The 20,316-nt window shown below is 42.9% G+C and overlaps 2 protein-coding genes across 2 annotated transcripts in view; one reads left to right on the top strand and one right to left on the bottom strand.

The window, feature by feature from the left end:
• Positions 1-10,841, bottom strand: part of GPR176 (G protein-coupled receptor 176) — a 33,204-nt gene extending 22,363 nt beyond the window's left edge. Inside the window, exon 1 of the mRNA XM_032188076.1 lies at positions 10,727-10,841. Coding sequence (XP_032043967.1) covers positions 10,727-10,841 — 115 coding nt within the window. The remainder of the gene's footprint in view (positions 1-10,726) is intronic.
• Positions 10,842-13,605: 2,764 nt separating this feature from the next.
• The window catches only part of EIF2AK4 (eukaryotic translation initiation factor 2 alpha kinase 4), a 38,352-nt gene continuing 31,641 nt past the window's right edge, over positions 13,606-20,316 (top strand). The window contains exons 1-4 of the mRNA XM_032189503.1: positions 13,606-13,758; positions 15,368-15,483; positions 16,597-16,699; positions 19,231-19,404. Coding sequence (XP_032045394.1) covers positions 13,606-13,758; positions 15,368-15,483; positions 16,597-16,699; positions 19,231-19,404 — 546 coding nt within the window. The remainder of the gene's footprint in view (positions 13,759-15,367; positions 15,484-16,596; positions 16,700-19,230; positions 19,405-20,316) is intronic.

Raw genomic sequence — 20,316 nt, 5'->3', positions numbered from 1 at the left:
ATGCTCAAAAAAAGAAAATGGACGTGCAAAAGAAGCATAAGTGGCAACATCCCACCATAATTTCTTGATGATTAGCTGTAACACAGTAGTATTACTGTACACATGCCTGCAAAAGACTGAGACTGTGTATCTGCAAAAAAAACAAGATGAATGCTACATCCAGCCATCAGAGTACTTCAGCACTTAGGGACATGGTTTAGTGGGTGACATTAGTGGTAGGGGAATGGTTGGACCGGATCATCTTGAAGGTCTTTTCCAACCTTAATTTTTCTATGATTCTATGAAAATCACAGGACAGTATTCAAAAGCTGGGGAAAGCCAGCACAGAGAAACACCTGATTCAGACTGACAGTCTCAAAGGGGCTGTAGCTAATGTTCCCCTGAAAAGGTTAAGAGAAATGAACACCCAATACAGAAAATAAAAGAGGCAAGCCAGACCACACTCTCGTTATAGATACTTCTTAGATATACAGATAGTAAATTATAACAACAAAAACTCTACCTCAATATTTTCTACATTTTCCAACTCATTCATGCAATAGCAGTACAAAATTTTAGACCCTCGGACAACTAACTTTGTTGTTCTATAGTATCAGAGAAGTAATCCAGTTATGTCATAAGCAGTACAGACACACAACAAAAATAAAGCCTGCTGGAGTCTGAACACAAGCCAAGTGGCAAAAGATGCACAGAGAAAGATACAAGAGGCAACAGGAAAAGCAAGATTGCTTCATATTTTATCAGTCTTCTGGAAGTAATTGTTGAGTGCTTGCATAAAATTGCTTTGACAGACATAAGTCAAAGGTGGTAGAAAAAGCAGACTAAATTACGTTTATAAATTACAAAAAATTACACACACTCCCAAGAGAATTGGGTGAACAGAAGGACTCTATTTGCCAGGAAGCACATCAGACTATTCATGGTGCAGAATGTAAATTGCAGTGGTGGAAATTACAAGTAATAAAGCATTTAAAACAGCAGCAGTCCACAACAATCTCCCAGCAATCCCCATTGACAGCAAAGGGCCATGAGCAGCAAATAAGAAAATTAAAGCATTCCCTGCTACCACTACTTGAGCTTCCCTTCTGCTTGTTACTACCATAACTGCCATTTGCATTGTCTGGCTGATCTAATGCCTTGCTATGAGAGGTTATATGATTTCTCCTCCAGCCAGTCCTCCAGTACAAGTTATTCTCCTTATTGCAGTGTTTCTACAGAAGCTGGCTGGCTACAGGGCACTGTTCCTTGTCCCTGCTTTCAGCAACTAAACCAAATTTAAAGATAATGAAAATGTAACAGCACTATTAGGAAAGCAAGAGGCTGTACTTGCTACAGGGATAGTATTTAATCAGCTGTGAGATGGAAAAAAGGTACAATATAGTAGTTGTTTCTCCGGTATTACTGTCATTTTCAAACTTCCTAGCAGTATCTAGCCCACTCTCACAGCATTTTGAAAACTACCTCCTTGTCAGATACTGAAAGAGCAAGTGCAGGAAGCCTAACGCAAAGAAGTCTCAAGGCTCTGGATGCCCAGTTCAGCTCTTGACTCCATCACAATCTACACTGCATGCCCCAAAATGCAGTCATTTACAAGTTCTGTGATGGGAGGGATGATGACAGAAAAAGTACAGGAAAACAAATCATTCTGATCATGTGAGAGTTTTTCCTTAAATATATAAAGGATGTATATAAAATTCACTCTTATCTACAAGACTTCACATTGATATTCCCACTGGTACTCATACAGTCAGTGTGAGAGAGCAGGTTAAGAAGGCAAGTACTCATGTAGCTGTAAGCCTGGCCTGGATACTTCAGATTGCCTCCTGAGGGGTCTCAGAGTAGGCCATCAAACCAGGAGGTCCAACCCAGCTACCAGAGAGACCTAAGGATCTAGAGGTCATCTACTGGTAAGGTCATAGTGCTGGGCCAGCTTCTGGATAGACCAGCCTACATGTGTAAACATCTCCTGGTATCCCATTTCCAGCACAGATTGTGGACCAGCTACTGGGTGGACTGGTTGTCTACGACCAGCTGCTGAAGGGATCAGTATATTTCCAGTAACAAGCTTTCATCCTGACCACCCTGAAAAGGGAAGAGGACAAAGCTGTTGGTGCTCTTTTGTTTGCAATTTTCTGTGTACATATGTACTCACATGCACATGTGTCTCTTGGGAATAAGTACGCAGCCTTGCTATGGACACAAGGACATGGAGCAGCAGCAGCTTCACTCACCTCCATCAGCCTCTGGAATTCCGCAGCACCTAAACACTTAACAGCAATTTTTCAGAGTGATCGAAGACTACACAATTTCCCAGACCTTGAAGAACACTTCAAGTAGCAAACTCACTTTTTTCTTTTTTTTTTTTTTTTTTTTTTAAAAAACTCCAACATCCCACAAAGCAAAAAAAAGTGACAGAAGAACCCTGGAAAAATAAAAAGAGAATTATGTTTTAACCTCATTCAAATGCTCACAGTGCCTGCTCAACTGCAAGCCTATTGGATGAGACCAATAACACAACCAACACCATTTCCAATTCTTCCTAAGTGCCAGCTGGTCACATACCTCCAGCTTAAAGATAGAACAATACCAGAAAATGTGTGTCCCCCTTCCTTTGGGAAATAGATGACATAAATTACTACCAGAGACTTGCAAGCTAGCTGCTTGGGTCCACTCATTGATCCAACCAGATTTAATAATGGAATAACTGACTTGCTTTGAAAGGATCTAAATGCACTCACTACCTGGGGATAGGGAAATGGGCAAAGACAAGCTCAGTCTTGAAAAAAAGAACAACCAACTTTAGTGATGCAAAATTATAATAATACTGATAGTTTCATTTGACTCTAGAAAGGTACATAGAACATTACAATAGACTGCAAAGGATACTTCCGCAATCCTGGAAGGAATAATCTAGAGTACAATTTTTCAAAATTCATTATGCTGCTACTTGAAAAGCAGCCTTTTTCTACCTGCCAATACAAGAAGTGTTTTATTTGTGTATTTTAACGTCTTTCAGAAGTCAAGAAGTTGTGCACAGGTTAACAATGACTGAAGTAGTAAATTACTGCCCATAATATCCAATACAAAGCTTTGCTTTTCCTCAACTTCCACTGAAGTTCAGACCTGTCAGGTGGCACAGCAGTGATACACACACTGCCTGACATTTGAGCAAATGCAACTCCCAGTGAAAAGCAAAACATGACATCCAGTTGCTTAGTGAAACAGCTCTGGTTCATAGTTGTCATTGAAGTGTTCACATGGGGACTACAGACATTAAAACGACTGATCTCAGTCATTTCCTCCCTGAATAGGAAACAGTTTAACATCCTGAACACAAGCGATGTCTGAAGACACAGCCTAGCCCCCCAGCAGACATTTGAGGAACACTCCAGCATACAGCATCACCAGAGTATCAGCCACTTGCATTACTGGTATAAATCACTGCATCCCACAGATTTTGGTGCAAATAGTTGTGCTTTTTCCCCCTCAGTGCCTCTTTTTCAAAGCGTGGCAGAGCTATCCGAGCAGTCCCTCAGCCAGAGCCAGAGGCAGCATCCCCGCTGAAGCACACGAGAAAGGTCTCCATAGCAACAGGGGTCGCAGCGGCTCACACGATCCCTCTTCTTCACCAGTTCACTAAATTTTGTTTTTCCTTCCGTAGAAAATTGCTTAGCAGCTCACCTGACAACACGCAAAAAGCAGAGGAACAGAACCTGTTCCAAGCAGACTTTAGCAAGGTGCAGCCTGGACTTACTGCTGCAGGGTCCGTTGTATCTGAGGCTTAGAGCCACTCAGGAAAATGCAGAGGAAAATTATTCCAGTGTCATAGCATTGCAGTAATCTGTTATTACCACGTAATTGCTATTACATGCAAGTATTACCACTCCTATCATCGCACTTGCCTGATGCTGCTTTTGACTTTGGCGAACTTTAATTATTCCATCTAATCAACCAAGTCAATCCATGCAAACTGCCTAGGTTGCAAATTTCATCCAGAAACAATTCCAGCTTTCCCAAGAGCAACCCCAGTAGAAACAAAACATCTTCTCCATCCCTGATCCTTTCATGCATTTATTTATTTTTTTTATTATTATACCCATTGTGAAGGCAGGAATACAGATTTCACCTGGAGCTATTAAAGACATGCCTCTGTCTTTAAAAATTAATTCCATCTAGCCATTAATTGTGTACCTACAATATTCTTTACTGCAAGACTCCCAGCTTTGCTCTTTATAGAAGATGCTTGTGACAAACCTCACAGCTATTCCAGACAACTGTTTATTCCTTATGCTAGTATGCATTTGCTTTAAATGCATTACCTAGACTGCCAATTAATTTAGGATTGGATCCCCAAAAGGGCACACATCTTCTCAAATCAGGTGCCATAAAAATTTAATTTTGTGTCTGCTTTACACAGATATCAAGGCAGGGAAATGAAAATCAGATTCAAGGGCAGGTGAGAGCCTGGAGCCAAACAGCTCCTGGGAAGTCCTCAGGAAAATGGGTGAATAATTTTTTGAAGGAAGAAGTTCATTCCGTTTTATCTACAGAACTAACATGAAAATTGTGAACAGGCTCATTCTCAGGATCACACAAAGACTCTCAGATGTGGGGAATATGAAAAGAATAAAAACTACAAACTATGATAATGAGATATAATCTCGCCTAAGCCCAACAGCAGGAGCATTCAGCTACACACACGGCACACTCAGTAGAAGCACAAATCATTAGCTCAGCCATTTAACTGCAGTTATAAGATACGTAGATTTGTATGTAAATAAGTGAACTGTAGGAAAATCGCACTGCCAGCACTGAACTGCAGCAGACTCCAGCGACCTCTCCCAGCTGGAGGCCCGAAGCAATGCTCCCTCTCCCTCTCTGAAAGGTCTGGCTGCTGTGCTGGAGTAATAGTCAGTCCCTGCAGGCTGTCTGCCTCTAATGGCAAGAGATAAACGTGCTTTGGAGAGCAATGTTGCTCTGTTCCTATTTTCACTGCAAATGTGATCTCAAGAATCCTCTTGTACTAAAGGAAGCTATTAAAAGTTTACTGGCTTTGAAAAGAAGCCCTATGTCATCTTGAACCTTTAAAACAAGGCGGGGGTTGGGGGGGGGGGATAAAAGGTATCTTTGATTTGCCATTCAGCAATTGTCAGATATTTAGAAGTCACTGTCCACATGCATCCTTTTTTTCAAAGGAGTTACAGCCACAGGGGTAAAACCTGTAACTCCATATTCTCCTAAATATAATGGCTAGTTTTTCCCCACAGTTACCCTGTTCAAATACTCTATTTTCATAAATTGTTCATTCATTCTTGAATAGCTGCCAAGAACATACTACAGCTTTTTATTGCTTTCTTTTCATGCTAACAGGGGGTGGCAGCAAGAAAAAAAATACTTGAATTTAAAAAAAAAAATCAAGTTAAAAACTTAAATTAAGTTTAATGGGAAGCAATCTATGCATTTTGCCCCACAGCTGTGACTTCAGCCTGAGAGATCTGAAGCCTCTCTCTCTTCCAAATACAGGTGGCCCATGAGTGCCACCAACACATGTGACTCCCCTTTGCATGCTGTCTGCTCTGCATTACTGAAATGAATTTCAGGGCTAGCTGCAGTCTTACCATACAGTATAGAATCATAGAATATCCTGAGTTGGAAGGGACCCTTAAGGATCATCAAGTCCAACTCTTGACACCAGTAGTTAAACCTCACAGCACTCTGTGTATATTAGAAGTCCAAACAGCCTGAAATATGCCCCCATCCCACTACATGGTCTTCAAGGTGTTCTATATGGAGTGGTAATTCGTGTCGACAAAATGGTTGATATTAATAAAGAAGGGGGAGATGTGGGACTGTGGCCATGGGGGTCGAAAAGCCCCATGGTTGAGATAATATTAGACTCTTAACAATGAGGCCATCAGGAATGTAAAAGAGTTTACAGGGAACACAGAAGGGTGATTTGGGAGACTCCATGCAGTCTCAGGTTTCTTGTTCTCCAGCCGTTAAAGCATGGAAGTTTCTGGGTGTTTGTTGTTGTTACATTCAAAGTTGTTTGACCAATGAAAAGTTGTTTTGAAAAGAACTGCTGTGGGGAGAACGGTGTAAGATGGGAGCCTGCCCTCAAAATTAAAAAAAAAAAAAAAAAGGCAACCCAATGAAGTTATGTCATCAATAAAGAAGTAGAAAGAAGGAACAAAAAGGAACAGGCTAGCAGAACAGAGACCAGGATGGGAACAGGCACTTTGATCGCCTCATGAAGATGGGTTCGGCCAAACTCAGCAAACAGCTCAGAGAAGCTTGTACAGAAAGTCATTGGAAATAGGCGCACCAGAGCTGGGAAGAAGCTCAAGCTGAGAGAAGCGGACCCACACACACACAACTGCCCCTCGCTGGTAAGCAGCTGCACATTATGGGGAATCATACGTCCTTAGAAACAAAGACTGTCAGCTTATTCTCCTTATTAACAATCGGACAGTTTACGATCCTGAAACATGGGACCAAATTGAGGTCAAGGTGTGGGACTCTGCAACTAAAAACGACAAGGTTGCAGTGGGATTGCTCGGCACCTGGCGAGCAGTCTCTGAGGCCTTAAAGAGCCCTGTGGGACCACAGTCAGAAACTTGTGGTTTGCCAGACAGTGAGGGAGCTGCGGGCTCCTTTACTGATCCGACTGCTACGCCATGGGCCCCTCTGCCGCTACAGCCATCGCAGGCCTTTGCTGTTACACCCTCTGGTGACCCAGACGTGCCTTTTGACCTTGAAAAGGAGATGGGTATGCTTCTCTTCAATCCAGGAAGAATGGGATACATAAGAGCCCAAGGCCGAGTTGCTTGTCAACTTAAAGCAAGATATATTGCTCAAAAGGAATGGAAAATGGAGACTGTTAAGTCATGGAACTTAAAGGATTGTTTGTTACCTTTTCTGATTGTATAGGCATTCTCAGGTTTAGTATGTAAAAGCAATGTTCTGTATATTTAGAATGTTTGATGTTCGTGTGTGTGTTGGTGGAGTGTAGACTCCCCGCACACCCAGCGCTGTTTACTTGCTTTTTATACCTTTTATAAATATTCCTTTTATAAATATTACTAAATTCAGATTGAGTTGAGACTTCATTTATAATAAAGGCAAGAGAACGAAGGAGAAAATCTAGAATGTAGCCAGATTACACAGGTCTCAGAAGGGAGAAAATAAACACCAACCAAGAAACTCTTCCCTAGGGCAATTAAACCGAACTGCTGCCCAGCATGCTTCTCAAATGTTGGAGATTGTCACCTTTGAGCCCTCTTATCCATCCCTTATCTGTTGATACCCCTGCAGCGCTCTCCACCCCTGGGCCTACATGCACAGCCAGATGCAGCCTCGATGGCAGAAGCAAGCAGTCTGAGGTGTTCACCTCATCCAGACAAATCCTCATCTTCTCTGCGGTTGTAGGCAACAAGAAATGTTCTCCCCATGAAAGCTCACGAACTTAACCAGTTTCTCAGTATGATGTGAGAGAGCAAGCCTCATCCATACAAGGCCAAGGCACAGACCAGCCAGCACAGTGAGAATGCGTATTCCTATCCGTAACCATCAGTGCCCTGCCTTGCTCTGGGACACAGTCATTGCAATCCCAACAAGACAGATGAGAGCTGAAGACCAACTATTCTCCAGCAAGAGGAGCCAACATCCCATGGACATAGGAACACTAAAGTTTTCCCTCTCTACTACTGGAATGTTGCATTACACATAGACATAGAAATACATCCCATTAGACTTCCCTTTACTAAGACAATTAGAGGAACTTAGCTATCCAAAATAGTCAGTCATATTAGAGAGTTGAACAGAAGCAGCATAATTATTTTCTACATTCTCCTACATTTCTATATTCTCCTACAAGTGTTCCTAGAATGAACAGCTTTAATCCCACCATACCTGCAGTTATCCTAACACCACACCAGAAACATATCTCTATGTATGTATTTGTCATTCACGAATTCCTAAGGCACACCATCTCTTCAGCTCAAGGAAGAAGTATACACAGATTAGAAAAGTATAGTAATGAGAGCATGGGTTTTTCCTAGTTCTACTGTTGATGCTCAGCACATGTCCACACCTGTATACTATTCTACAAGTGTACTAGGTCAGTGAGAGAGCAGTTACAGTGGAGTTCAGCTGCCTAGCAAGGTAAAACCACCACAAGATGCCCTGCACTTCCTGATCCAAGTACAGTTCAATGAGAAATGCAAGTGGCAAGTGTTTTAACTGTTTTATTCCAGCCCCGCTCAGAATTGATAGCTCAAAGGCTAAGAAATGCCATTACTATGAGCACCATCATTACCAGCTGCACAGGTACATAACATTTACAAGGACTTCTAGTCCCTTACATACTTTATACCTCACCTTGTACATTTGCTAAGTTCACCAATACGTGCAAAAGTTCCCCAAACGAATTCACCAGTTCACGTGTCCAGACAAGCACCACAGACAGAAATGGCATATAAGCCTTGAAAACATGGCAAATCTTTCCTGCACAGAAGTGAACTGAGACACCAATCAGGAACCATAAATTGATTGAATTCCTCCATCCACCAAACCTCTCATCTTGCACTGAAACCTCACAGCAGGTTGCAGCCAAATGAGCGCATCACAGGTACTACCAGCTGGGTTCAAAGTACAGAGACACAGATTTATTTCTCAGGCCTCAAATACTAAAATCTATGGTAGTTTGCTCATCAAGAACTTCCATGCAAGAAGAAGAGGAACAGCACCAAGGTTGCGCAAACAAAGTCTCATGAACAGCTGTTAAAAACTGTAAGCTGTAACACTGTACTTAGATCTTAATTAAATCAGTAATCCATGACCAACTTACCTGAACAACTCATCTGTAACTGCTCTAAACTAGTGATTTTTACAACAATAATTTTGTCCATTCCAAACATGGAATAATCTGTTTCTTTAAGAAATGATAAGTTTTTAGTAATAAAAGCTTTCTATAAATTAGGAGAAAAAGTAAGAAAAAAAGTCTGCTATAGCAGACAATTAGCCTCTTTCGGTAATTTTGGTTGGTTCTACCCATTAGATCCTCTTACATTTACAGCTCATATACAGTTTCAAACTATGGCAAGTTTGTGACAATTACGTAATTCCCTTCACAGATGCACAGAATTCTAGAAACCAGTATTATTGTCATTACTACATAAAATAAAAACACATCATTGAGTGTTTGTTTAATATATTGCAAAAAAAGAACAGTTTGACTCTTCATCCTTAACAGATATCATAAAACACTCACTGTAGCACTGTCTTTTCAAAACACAAGGAAAGCTAAGGCAGGAATTTCTCCTTTTGCTACAAGTCTCCCTACAGGTCTCAAACAGGAGGGAAAAATGCAGCATACATCTCTCTCACAACTGAGAAATCACAGTCTGGCAAAACTTGTGGCAAATATGACAGCTGAGTATGCACTCACTGAAATTCAGTCCTGGAGACAAGGGGTGCAACTTCTTTGCAGCTTTCTTTCCACTCAGTAAATAAGGAGTAATAGTACATTCACATAGATGCTATGGGAAGACATTTTTAAGGACTAAGGTTTTCAGCTGTTACAATAACATGGTGTTATTAAAACAGCACACCAAAGACAGAAAAATAAGGCAATTCCAAAAAAAAAAAGTTAAAATTGGTTTCCATCACTGCAAATTCATGAGGCCCGACATTTGTTGTTGGACTACTACTGTTGTTTTCATAGTTCAAAAACAACACACAATTTTTACCATGATTTCCTCTCTAGTTTTGCTTCATCTGCCTCCCCGCTAAATGATCAGCGCTAAGCGCCTTATGGCAGGTCCAAATCAAGAGAGCCCATCTCTTGAAAGCAAACTGCAGGAGTGCCAAACCATGACTTACTGTAAGCCTTGTTAAGTTTAAGGCTTTGTTTGGATTGGGTTTGTTTTGTCTTCTTCATTTTGTTATAGAAACTCCAAGCTACTGAATGCCTAACTACATGAGCGTGTTCATAGAGAGCTATTGTCATGAAAGTAACCCTGGACACATGATCCAAAGGGCTTTGGATCAGTTCTTAAGGCTGTAAACCCACAAGACAGAACAAGAACTCAAGTTCTGACTTTTTTCACCTAATCTTGTAGCTTTTAGGACACTGTTGACCATATGTATTGGGAACAGGTTCATTAATCCCACTTACTATTTGCTGGCTATCGTTTTATACCACGCGACCCACTACGGAGGGCTGTTTTCACATGCTATCTATGATAAAAAAAAAAAAAAGCACAGAAGAACGACCCTTATCCCCACTGGAGAGAGGAATAACCTAGGCAAAGTGACTTGATGATTGACAGTAATAACAGGTAAGTCCATCACTGACCAAGCCCAGAGCTCAATGCTGTTCCAAGACAACGCTCACCATATATTTTAGAAAGAAGCAGCATGCTATGAAACACTGCCAAGAAAAAATCAATATTAGAATGAATTGGAACAGACGCCTAAATTGATTTTAGCATTACTCAAAAAATCAGACAAAAACAAATCCTTGGTAATAAGCGCCCATGACCACCAGCAAAGCCCTACTGGAATCACCTGCACCAGCCGGAGACATTCGCTGCCAAGCCTCGCGTGAGAAGCCTCACCCTGTCCAGCACCAGCCTCCAGTGACCCAGCCGCAGCGCCTTACCGAAACCCAGCTCGCTGCCCTCCCGGGCAGCACCGACCCGCCCTACCCGCGGCTCGCACTCACCCAGCAGAGCGCCCACGAAGATGACGACCTGCGCGGCGGTGGCGAAGTGCCGGTAGCCCCGCTCCTCGCCGCGCCCGCCGCTGCTCGCCGCGCTGCCGTTGCCGCTCCACGCCATGCCGCCCGCCGGCCCCCGGCCGAGGCGCTGCCCCTCAGTGAGCCAGCGGGGCGCTCGGGCGAGGCGGCGCGGCGGCGGAGGGAGCCCCGGCTGGTCCGCTCGCCGCGTTGCTGCGTCCCGGGAAGCGGGCTCGGCTCGTCATGCCGCCGGGAGAGGAGAGCAGGAGATACCGCGGGCTGTCCCCTGCCGCCAGCCGTCCCATGCTTCTCGCTCCCTCAGCGCCTTTCGGGCGAGCCGGCGGAGCGCCCGCCCCGCTGCCCCGCTGCCCCCCCGGTAGCTCCGAGGCAGAGCGCCCGGTCCCCCGCGGGCAGCCCGCTAGCGCTGCCGCCGCTCATGCTGCCCGCTCTCCCGACAGCGGGCTCCCGCCGCACCCCAGCTGCCCCTCAGCGGAAAGCAGCTTGTCGGCGAGTCCCGGGAAGCCGACGGGCCCCCTGCGTCCCTGCGGGAAAGCCCAGCCCAGCCCAGCCCGGGCGGCGCGGAGAGCCGCACAGCCCCGCTGCCAGCCACCGGGCACACCGGGGAGCCGAGCTCCCGCCTCCGCCATCACGTGGCCAGCGCGGCAGCGAGGGCCGCCATTTTGTCGGGGTGTGTCGCGGGCGGGCCGCGCTGCTCCCGGCGCCGCCCCGTGACGGGAGCCCCTGTGGGCACCGAGGCTTCCCGGGAGGGTGTTTCAAAGCAGGTCCCGAAACTCTCGTATTTCCACGTATGTTACCCACTGAAATCTTGCGAGCTTGTTGAAATACGTATAATACTGAATCTGCCAGGAGAGATCCTATACAGGCATAGAAACTTGTGTGTTTAAATGCGCCAAGTGTGCCTCCATGTGGCAGGTGCCCAGCTTAAAGCACTTTAACTTAAAGACTTTCAGAGGGCAGCTTGTTAAAAATCAAGCCTGTGTTTTGTCCTGTGTGCCCTTGCTGGATTTCACCTGGGCCATGTGCCTCCCTTACTGTGTGCCCAGGGACCTCAAGGTGCATGTCCCACAGCTGACAAATTTGGGAAGATTTCAAAATGTGTTCAGGGCAGGTGGGCTCCAGGGATGTTCACCGTACTCCAGTAAATGTTTATGGACCGTGTGAATATTTTTTTCTCCCTTCAAACTATAATTTGATTGACTTTAATGCAGGTTTTCACAAGGCTAGCTAGCATTGAGTGCAGCACTGAAAAAATTGTCTTTTCCTCTCTTACCCATTGAATTTCACGCTCCCGCTGGGGTACCAGACTTTTAAAAATAATTTCTCACCACGTTTTTATTACATTTTTCTCCTGCTTTCTTCTTGGAAACAATGAATCTCTGTAGAAGAAATTATGAGAAAAAAAAATAGAATAGCCTGAGGCAGACATCTGGTCTAGAACATTTTATCCCAACTGGTTAAAATTTTGCCAAGCCAGGAACAACTAGCACAGTTGGGCCATTGCAACAGTACGCTATGTTACCAGACCCAACCGCACAGAGCACTTTGCAAGTCTAGAGCCCTCCTTTCTGTTCAAGACAATTATACTGAAGTTTCTTAATTACTTGATGCATTGCATCTTCACATTGGCCAAACTTGCTACATCTTTGTGTGAAAGAGAAGATGAATCCATGGCCTGGAAACTTTAATTTCTAGTCTTTAATGCATACAAAGTGACAGACGAGCACACCCTGCTGCACCAGTACTTCCAATAGAGCAGTTGCAAGAAACTCTAGTGAGCAATGCCAGTGCCCCAGGTCACATTTGGCCATAAAAGGAGACCTCTGTTAGACATAAACATCTTTGGTCACACAGTTCCCACAAAAAAAAAAATCTATATATATACATAAAACATATATATATATATATACATGTGCGTGTATATATATATATATATATATAAATCAGGCAAAAATTCTATCACTGAGGGCACTTTCCGGGCATTCTCAGGGAACAGTATCAGAACAGTGATGCAGTTAAAATTAGGCTTTAATTTCACTTACAAAAAGTTGGTTGTTTCTTTTTACTAATAACATGATGGAGTCATAAAACTAGCAATTAATAAATAAGTTATAAAACCAGCTGGGACCATGTGATCTTAGATTAAATTAAGTGGAAAGATAAACAAAAGTATGCACGTAGCAAGTTCTCACGTTCAGAAGGACTAACAGAGCTATAGAAACTACTCAGTAGAGTAGCTCCCTCCTTAGGTAGTCTACTTAGAACAAAAAGCCTATACACAAAGGTCAGTAAGGTGAGAAGGGTGATATATGCCCTCAGGGTAGCAAGCTATGGACTACTAGAACGTTTCCATTTGCCAGGGAATGCACACCTAATGCATGAATTTATATGTTTAAATTTACTTGGGGTATTTTCGTCAGGATCACAAAACTTAAAAGGTGACCTCATCTTCTCATCATCCGTCTGTTCAGCAGAAGGGAAAGGCTGAAGAAAAGCACGTTTCCTTTCTGCTCCCCGCTGCTCCCCTGACAGCTCCCCGCTGCCTCTGTGCCACGTCCCACCACAGCCACCCGCGGACAGGCCGTGGCCTCGCCGGGCGTTCAGCCAGGAAACCCCTGCGGTGCTCACACCCCGCCTCCGGGTGTAAGCCACGGGAGAAGCTCCAGCCCCAGCCCAGCCTTCACCCCGCCGCCCCCGGACACGCCGTGCGGCCGGGAGCGGGGCCGTGCGGCCGGGGCTCCTCCTCCTCCTCCTCCCGCTGCCGCCGCGGGGCCGGCGCCGCTCGCAGGGTGGCAGCGCCGCGGGGCCGCCCGCCATGGCGGCCGCCCGCCGCCGCCCGGGGAGCTGACATGGCCCGGCCGAGCGGCGCGCAGCAGCTGCCGGCGGAGGCGGCCGCGGAGCCTCCGGAGAGCTACCAGCTGCGGCAGGAGAACGAGCTGCAGGCGCTGGAGTCCATCTACGGGCAGGACTTCCAGGATCTGCGGCAGGGCCGGGCCTGGAAGGTAGCGAGCGGGGCCCCGCGGCCCGGTGCGGGGAGGCGGCGGCGCTCGGTGGCCGTGCTGCATCCGCCCGCCTCGCTGGGCTTTATTTCATTTACTGTTTGCTTTATCCACGCGGGCCCTCGTCCTCCTGCCTCCCGGCTGAACGGGAAGCCCAGCGAAACAGGTCTCCGTTCTGGAGAGGAACAGAGCGGGTTTTGATTAACTGGCTTTTTATTTTTTTATTTTTTAATGCTTCCGAATTTATTCTTTAGCTGACTAATTACATACCTGCTTATCTCATTCATCTCGTCGGCATACGTGTTGCTGATCTCTGCACATTCACTCTATACTGTGGCTTATTCTCACTGTGGCTGTTTTCCATCAGAACTTGATACTTACACTTTATTTTTTTACAGTATTATTATTTTTTTTAATTACAATTGATTGCCCAGGTCAGCTACTCATTACTCTTTTCCATTTCTCTTTCATGTCTGCAATGTCTTCTTGAGAATTTTTTTCCAGCTGCATCTGGTGGCACTGTTCTCCTGTACCCGGAGGTACTGGTTACTTACATCAGTCCCCCAAAACTTCACTGTTACTCTTGTCTGTCTGTCCTCTTTTGGCTTTAGTTTCTACAAAGTATCATGGCTGCTAATGTTTTTTCTGCCATATACCCTAACCTAAAATTCTTGCAGAAACTGGTGACTTTTTTGGGGGGAGGAAAGGGACTGGAATTTAATGCTAGCAATGTCAGTAACTTCCCAAGTTCTTAGAGTTCATAGCAGTGCTGCTGGTCTCCCTCCCTATTAAATTTATACCTGACATGCTTTTGACTTTACCTGTACTTTTCCCACTTGGAAATGCAAAGGCAAAGTAGAGGGGATATTGACCATCTTTTAACTCATTCCCGTATGTGTTTTTCTACGTCATCTTATTTCCATACCTGCTCCTAACATTACTAAGGTCTGTTCCCTTTAAAAAAAAAAATCTACTTGAAAAGAAAAAGTTTAGAATGTTTATATGGGAATGTTCTACTTCAAAAACAAAACAAAACAAAACAACAACAAAAAAAAACCTTCAAGAGAATGGCAGGAAGGGCAATGCTAGTTAAAATTACGCTTTATGTCAAAAATAAAAATATAAATACAACAAATCTACTATTTATTTGGCCATGCAAGATGTGATGTTATCGTCTATCGTCATGTCAGAAAATAATGATTGGTGTTTGTTAGTGAGCTAAAACAAACAGAAAAGAAACAATTTTATTCGTATGTTGAATGTATTAATTTGCGATATTCCACAAATAATCTGTCACAGATTGTTAACTTTTTTCTACTACTAGCCTACAGTAAGCAAAATAGGAAGATTTTATTATTAAGCCTCCTCTTTGCTTAGCCTGACTCATCTTTCTATTAACTGTAACTGCAAATTTATCAGATAAGCTGTGGTAAAGAACCACCTCACCTTCATTGAGCAGCATCAACACTTTAATGTATTACTTCCATGGTTTGGATGGTCTAACCTGAATTCTGCCATGATACAGGTTGTGAGAGTTGTGTGCAATAACTCCTGCTTCCATTATAACAACAACAACAAAACTTTTAAATCAAAGCTTTGTTTTCCATTTTAGGTACGACAGCCTCCTGAAATTAATTTAGTTCTGCATCCTCAGGGATTGACTGGTGGTAATGAAGTATATGCCAAAGTTGATCTGTGGGTCAAGTGTCCACATACCTACCCCGATACGTGAGTATACATTAAAATATAACCTTTTTTTTTTTTTCTGTGAACATTTATTTCTTTTTCATATTGAAATGTATGTTGAAAGAACATGTGGTTTTATTTGTTGCTTATTTTTGCTTTCTGCATGTCTGTATTTGTTCAGCCTGTGGTATGAGGGGTGACCATAAATCTTTTTGCCTGAATTGGATGTGGTCTCTTGTGCAATGGAGAATAATAGGGCTACATTTGTCAGGAAAAGATTGCAGCCCTGAGCTGTAACTTAAAGATAAGTAAGTACAGGTGTACCTGTTAACATCTTAGTGCCCTTTTGAAACTTTTTCTCTTCACGGCCTATTCTGCTAATAGTGGGACTGACTATTTGTAAAACAATCTGTTGTCCTACTTCCACCTGGTATTCCTGTTTTCTGCTCTTGGAAGAGATCTCCACAGAGATAGTAAAAAGAATTGCATATAGTGAGCACTCCTGGTGTTTTGGGTCAGCAAGTAATTTTGGGGTATAGAATTGCTGTGCAGGCACAGACCAAAATGTTCCATTCAGTTCTTATGACACTGACTGTGTCCACAGCAGAGCTGCCTTTACCCATCCATTTGTACTGTGGCCTGAGGGGCGGTGTTCCCAGCCAAGTAGTAGCTCAGTTATACCCTGTAGCATGGGGCACAGCAGTCCCTTTACTTTCTTTTGTTTGTTTGTTTAAGTTACCATAGCTATGCAGGCTTCTTTATGTTTTTGTCACCTGTACAGTGGTGATAAATTTTAAGCACCTAAATATTATGCTAGTAATATTTGCAAAGAACTGTTACGTAAGTCACTAGTTAAGAGCTGGCTGAATCATAAGAGACTGCAGGGAGAAGACCTTGATAGGTCTTCTGTTACTTGTAGCTGACAAGTAATGTGCAACTAGAAAAACTAATGAGTATAAAATCAGATCTCTGACTTCATATCATGTATGTAATATTTATGAACTGCCTCGTTGAGTATTGACCAATTGCCAAGTGACTATGAACTCCATTCCTTTTCCATCGCTGACCATTTTACCTGCCTTCTGTCTTACACAGGAGTTTTTTACACTTCTTTTTTAATAAGGCCATTCTTTATGTTCTGTTGCTGTCCCCCAGTGTCCCTGAAATAGAACTGAAAAATGCAAAAGGCTTGTCAAATGAGAAAATAAATGAATTAAAATCCAGACTAGCTGAACTGGCAAAACAGCGCTGCGGAGAGGTAAGAACTCTTCACTTGAGAAATATGCTCTGGTCCTAAATAGTTCCAAAAATGTATAATATAATGAAATACATCCATATTGGAAGTATGATTTATCTTTTTATTATAAACGTTTCTGTTTAATGAAAGTTCAGAATTTGCACACTTCTACAATACAATGTATATGTAAAAATGCAAGCTTTATTCCTGTTTAAAGGCAGATTTAAAGGCTTAGTTTGTTCCTAGTTATTTCACAGTATGAAAGGCAAGAACTTACTCCAAAACTGAGAATTTTGTGCACTTTTCAGATTAATCTGAGTACTGTAAGTGGATATAGCTTTTAAAACAAACTGACAACATAGGGAGTTTGTCAGTATGATCTGCTTCATCCAGTGCTGAACTGGAGGGTGAGAGACCATGATTATAATACCAGCTCAACAGCTGACTTCTTCTGGGGCTGTAGCACAGTCACTCTTTTGTGCCTTTTTTCCTACTGTGCCTAAGAATGTTGATACATGACTTCCCCACTGAATATGGTAAAAAGAGAAAGGTGGATAAATATGTGAAGCATAGAAGTTGTATTTAGTTTTAAAGGACCTTATAGCTCCCCGGGTGTATTTGGTATTAAGGATACCTTTTTACATTGCTGCTGAGAACTGAAATGATTCAAAGAGTTAGTAGCAAACATCAAATTCTTTGTGAAAGCAGTGTTTATGGCATATTTCTTATCTCTATGTGGAAATGTTACAGGTGAGCACATTTGATTTGCTCTATTTGCCTTTTTGAACATGAAAGATACACAGCTGCAGAAGTTACTATATGCTGCAATAATATTCTGCTTTCAATTTCATAAGCCTGTCAACTTCACAAGTTTGGCAGGGGTTGCTCCGCTTCTAGTGTTGCCACATCAATGCCTTTTTCCATTTGTATACTACACTGCTATTTTATTTTATTTTTTGGCCAACTTTAATACAGATACTTTCAAAAGAACTCTTCTGATACTGTTTTGTTCGTTATATTTAATGCCAAGATTTCTTTTTATAATGACTGCACTATGGACAATTATAACAAACACTAGAAACAAGGTTCAAACTTTCAAAGTAACCACAAAGCCATGACATACATTCTCAGTCTGCTCACAACTGACCCTAGGAGAGCAATCCTATTGGCTTGTAGGGCTTTAAATACCATTTTGATTTCTGATCTAATTGAAAGAGGCTACAAAAATGTTACACGTTTTTCTAATAATTATCCAGAGGGAGGATCTTGCTTGATCCAGAAACAGGCAGGTACAGTTGTGAGTTACATATACAGTACATTTTTAATGAATGCAATACACAATGTAGTCTTGCATTATTTTCTCTGCAGGGAAAGGGAGTCAACTATTCTCTCTGCCTTGGAAGATATGCTTTATTAAACTGTATTCAGCAATATTGAAAAAATTAAAATGCTTCAGTTACCTGTCAAACTGAACAACAGATGGATTTTTTTAAATTACTGGGATTTTTTTCTTTTTTTATACCTTTGCACATGCATGTTTGCCTTGCATTTTTAATAGTAACCTGAGAAAGATAATCTAGTTTGCACGTCAGACATATGAATATTGTGCTATTCTTTCTATTCTGAATTGCCTTCTGTCTTCATTCTTATTTTTAAAAAAGGTGTTTCATTGTTTGAAGATGTTTGAAATGTCAGTCTGTTAGAGGCAGATGGTATAATTTGGTATGGCAGTTCTTCCAGCTATACATGCAAATTGAGCTCAGTGCTGCTTCTGAGTCTGTTGGGATGTATCTTTCTAATGCGTTCTTTGGTTTTGGAGTTGTAGTGGTCTACGAGTGCTGTGGACTGCTTGAATTAATAGAGAAATGCTACTAGGCTGAAGAAAGCTTAAGTCCTGACAGGTCAATAGGCCATCAGTGTATAACTAGTTGAAGTAAACAGTAACTGAAAATTTATTTCATCCTGGCAAGCTGTGCAGCAGAATTTAGCTAAGGTTTCAGTGCAGTTCTTATTTTAGTAGTTGTAGTTTTAGAAATGTGAAATGCCTTATGTGGCTTTACAGTTCTAACTGTGAGGCTAGATTAGAGAGAAAGGATTGGATTTATTGTTAAGAATGAAAAAAAGCAACTATTTTGTAGTAGTAGTAGCTACAGTGATGGACAATTTTAAAGGATTTATTGTTGTAGTTGATATGTCTTAAACATGTATCTTTGTGAATAGGAAAATATACCTAAAAGGAGATTAAAAAAAAAAAAAAAAAAAAAGATTTTGCAGGGAGGGAAGAGGGAAAGTGCTTAAATCTGTCTTTCAGTAATTTTCACCGTCTGTGCTACTGTGGTCAGGGATTTTTATTAATGAACCGTAACATGAAATAGCTCTGACAAAAAGTATTGAAATACAGTAAATTAATCTGGTAAGTAACAAAATGAACAGTCACACACAGTTGCTGCTGTATTGCTTTTCCAAGTGGGGTATCATTTTACAATGTTCTTTGAACTTGTTCTTTCAACTAGTTTGAGCTCTGCATGTCATTCATGTTTATTTTCTTTCAGGTGATGATATTTGAACTTGCAGGTCATATACAATCATTTCTCAGTGAGTATAATAAACCACCTTCCAAGTCATTTCATGAAGAAATGCTAAAAAATCATCAGAAAGAACAAGAAAGGCTGGCTCAGGAGGAATTGCGTAGGGCACAAGAAGTTAAAAGAAGAGAAGAGCAGGAGGTAAGAGAAATTAAAGAAATAACCCTGTATTGTTTATGTTATTTTAACAATCTGTAGTAGATTTATGTAGCAAAGTTTTGCTAGTGGGGGGCTGAAGGGGTGGCTTCTGTGAGAAGAATCCAGAAGCTGCCTTGTGTTAGGTAAGGGCCAGCCCCAAAGGGACCGGCTTCTGCCCAGACCCGAGCCAATAAGCGATGTTGTTTGCACCTCTGTGAGAGCAGATTTAAGAAAGGGAAAAAAACAACTGCTGCACAACAGCAGCTGGGAGAGTGAGGAGTGAGAAACAGCCTTGCATACACCAAGGTCAGTGAAGAAGGAGGGGGAGGAGGTGCTCCAGGTGCCAGATCAGAAGTTCCCCTGCAGCCCGTGGGGTACCACAGTGGAGCTGGGTTCCACGCTGCAGCCCATGGAGGAGCCCCTGGTGGAGCAGGTGGATCTGCCCTGAAGGAAGCAGCAGCCTGTGGAGGACCCCTGCAGGAGGAGGCCCCAGGCTGGGGCTGTAGCCTGTGGAGAGGAGTCCACACAGGAGCAGGTGACCTGGCAGGAGCTGCTGTCCGTGGGAGACTGATGTTGGAGCAGTTTGCTCCTGATGGATGGACCCATGCTGGAGTTCTTGAAGAGCTGCTGCCTGTGGGAAGCCCCCACAGGCTCAGTTCAGGAAGGACGGCATCTCATGGGAGGGACCTCACGTGGAGCAGGGGCAGGGAGGGACCGTGAAGGAGAAGCGGAGACGAAGAGTTAGGGACTGACCTCAGCCCCCATTCCCTGTTTCTCTGTGCTGCTCGAGGGAAGGAGGTGGAATGGGGTGGATAGGGGAAAGGTGTTTTTAGTTTTTGTTTCTCACTTCTCTAGCTTGTTAGGATTAAGCAATAAATTTCTCTAATCTCCCTACACTGAGTCTGAGTTGCTTGT

This window comes from Aythya fuligula, chromosome 5, assembly GCF_009819795.1.
Source record: "Aythya fuligula isolate bAytFul2 chromosome 5, bAytFul2.pri, whole genome shotgun sequence".
In the NCBI taxonomy this organism is placed as follows: Eukaryota; Metazoa; Chordata; class Aves; order Anseriformes; family Anatidae; genus Aythya; species Aythya fuligula.
Note: the sequence above shows the minus strand (reverse complement) of the source record. Positions and strands in the feature narration are given on the sequence as shown.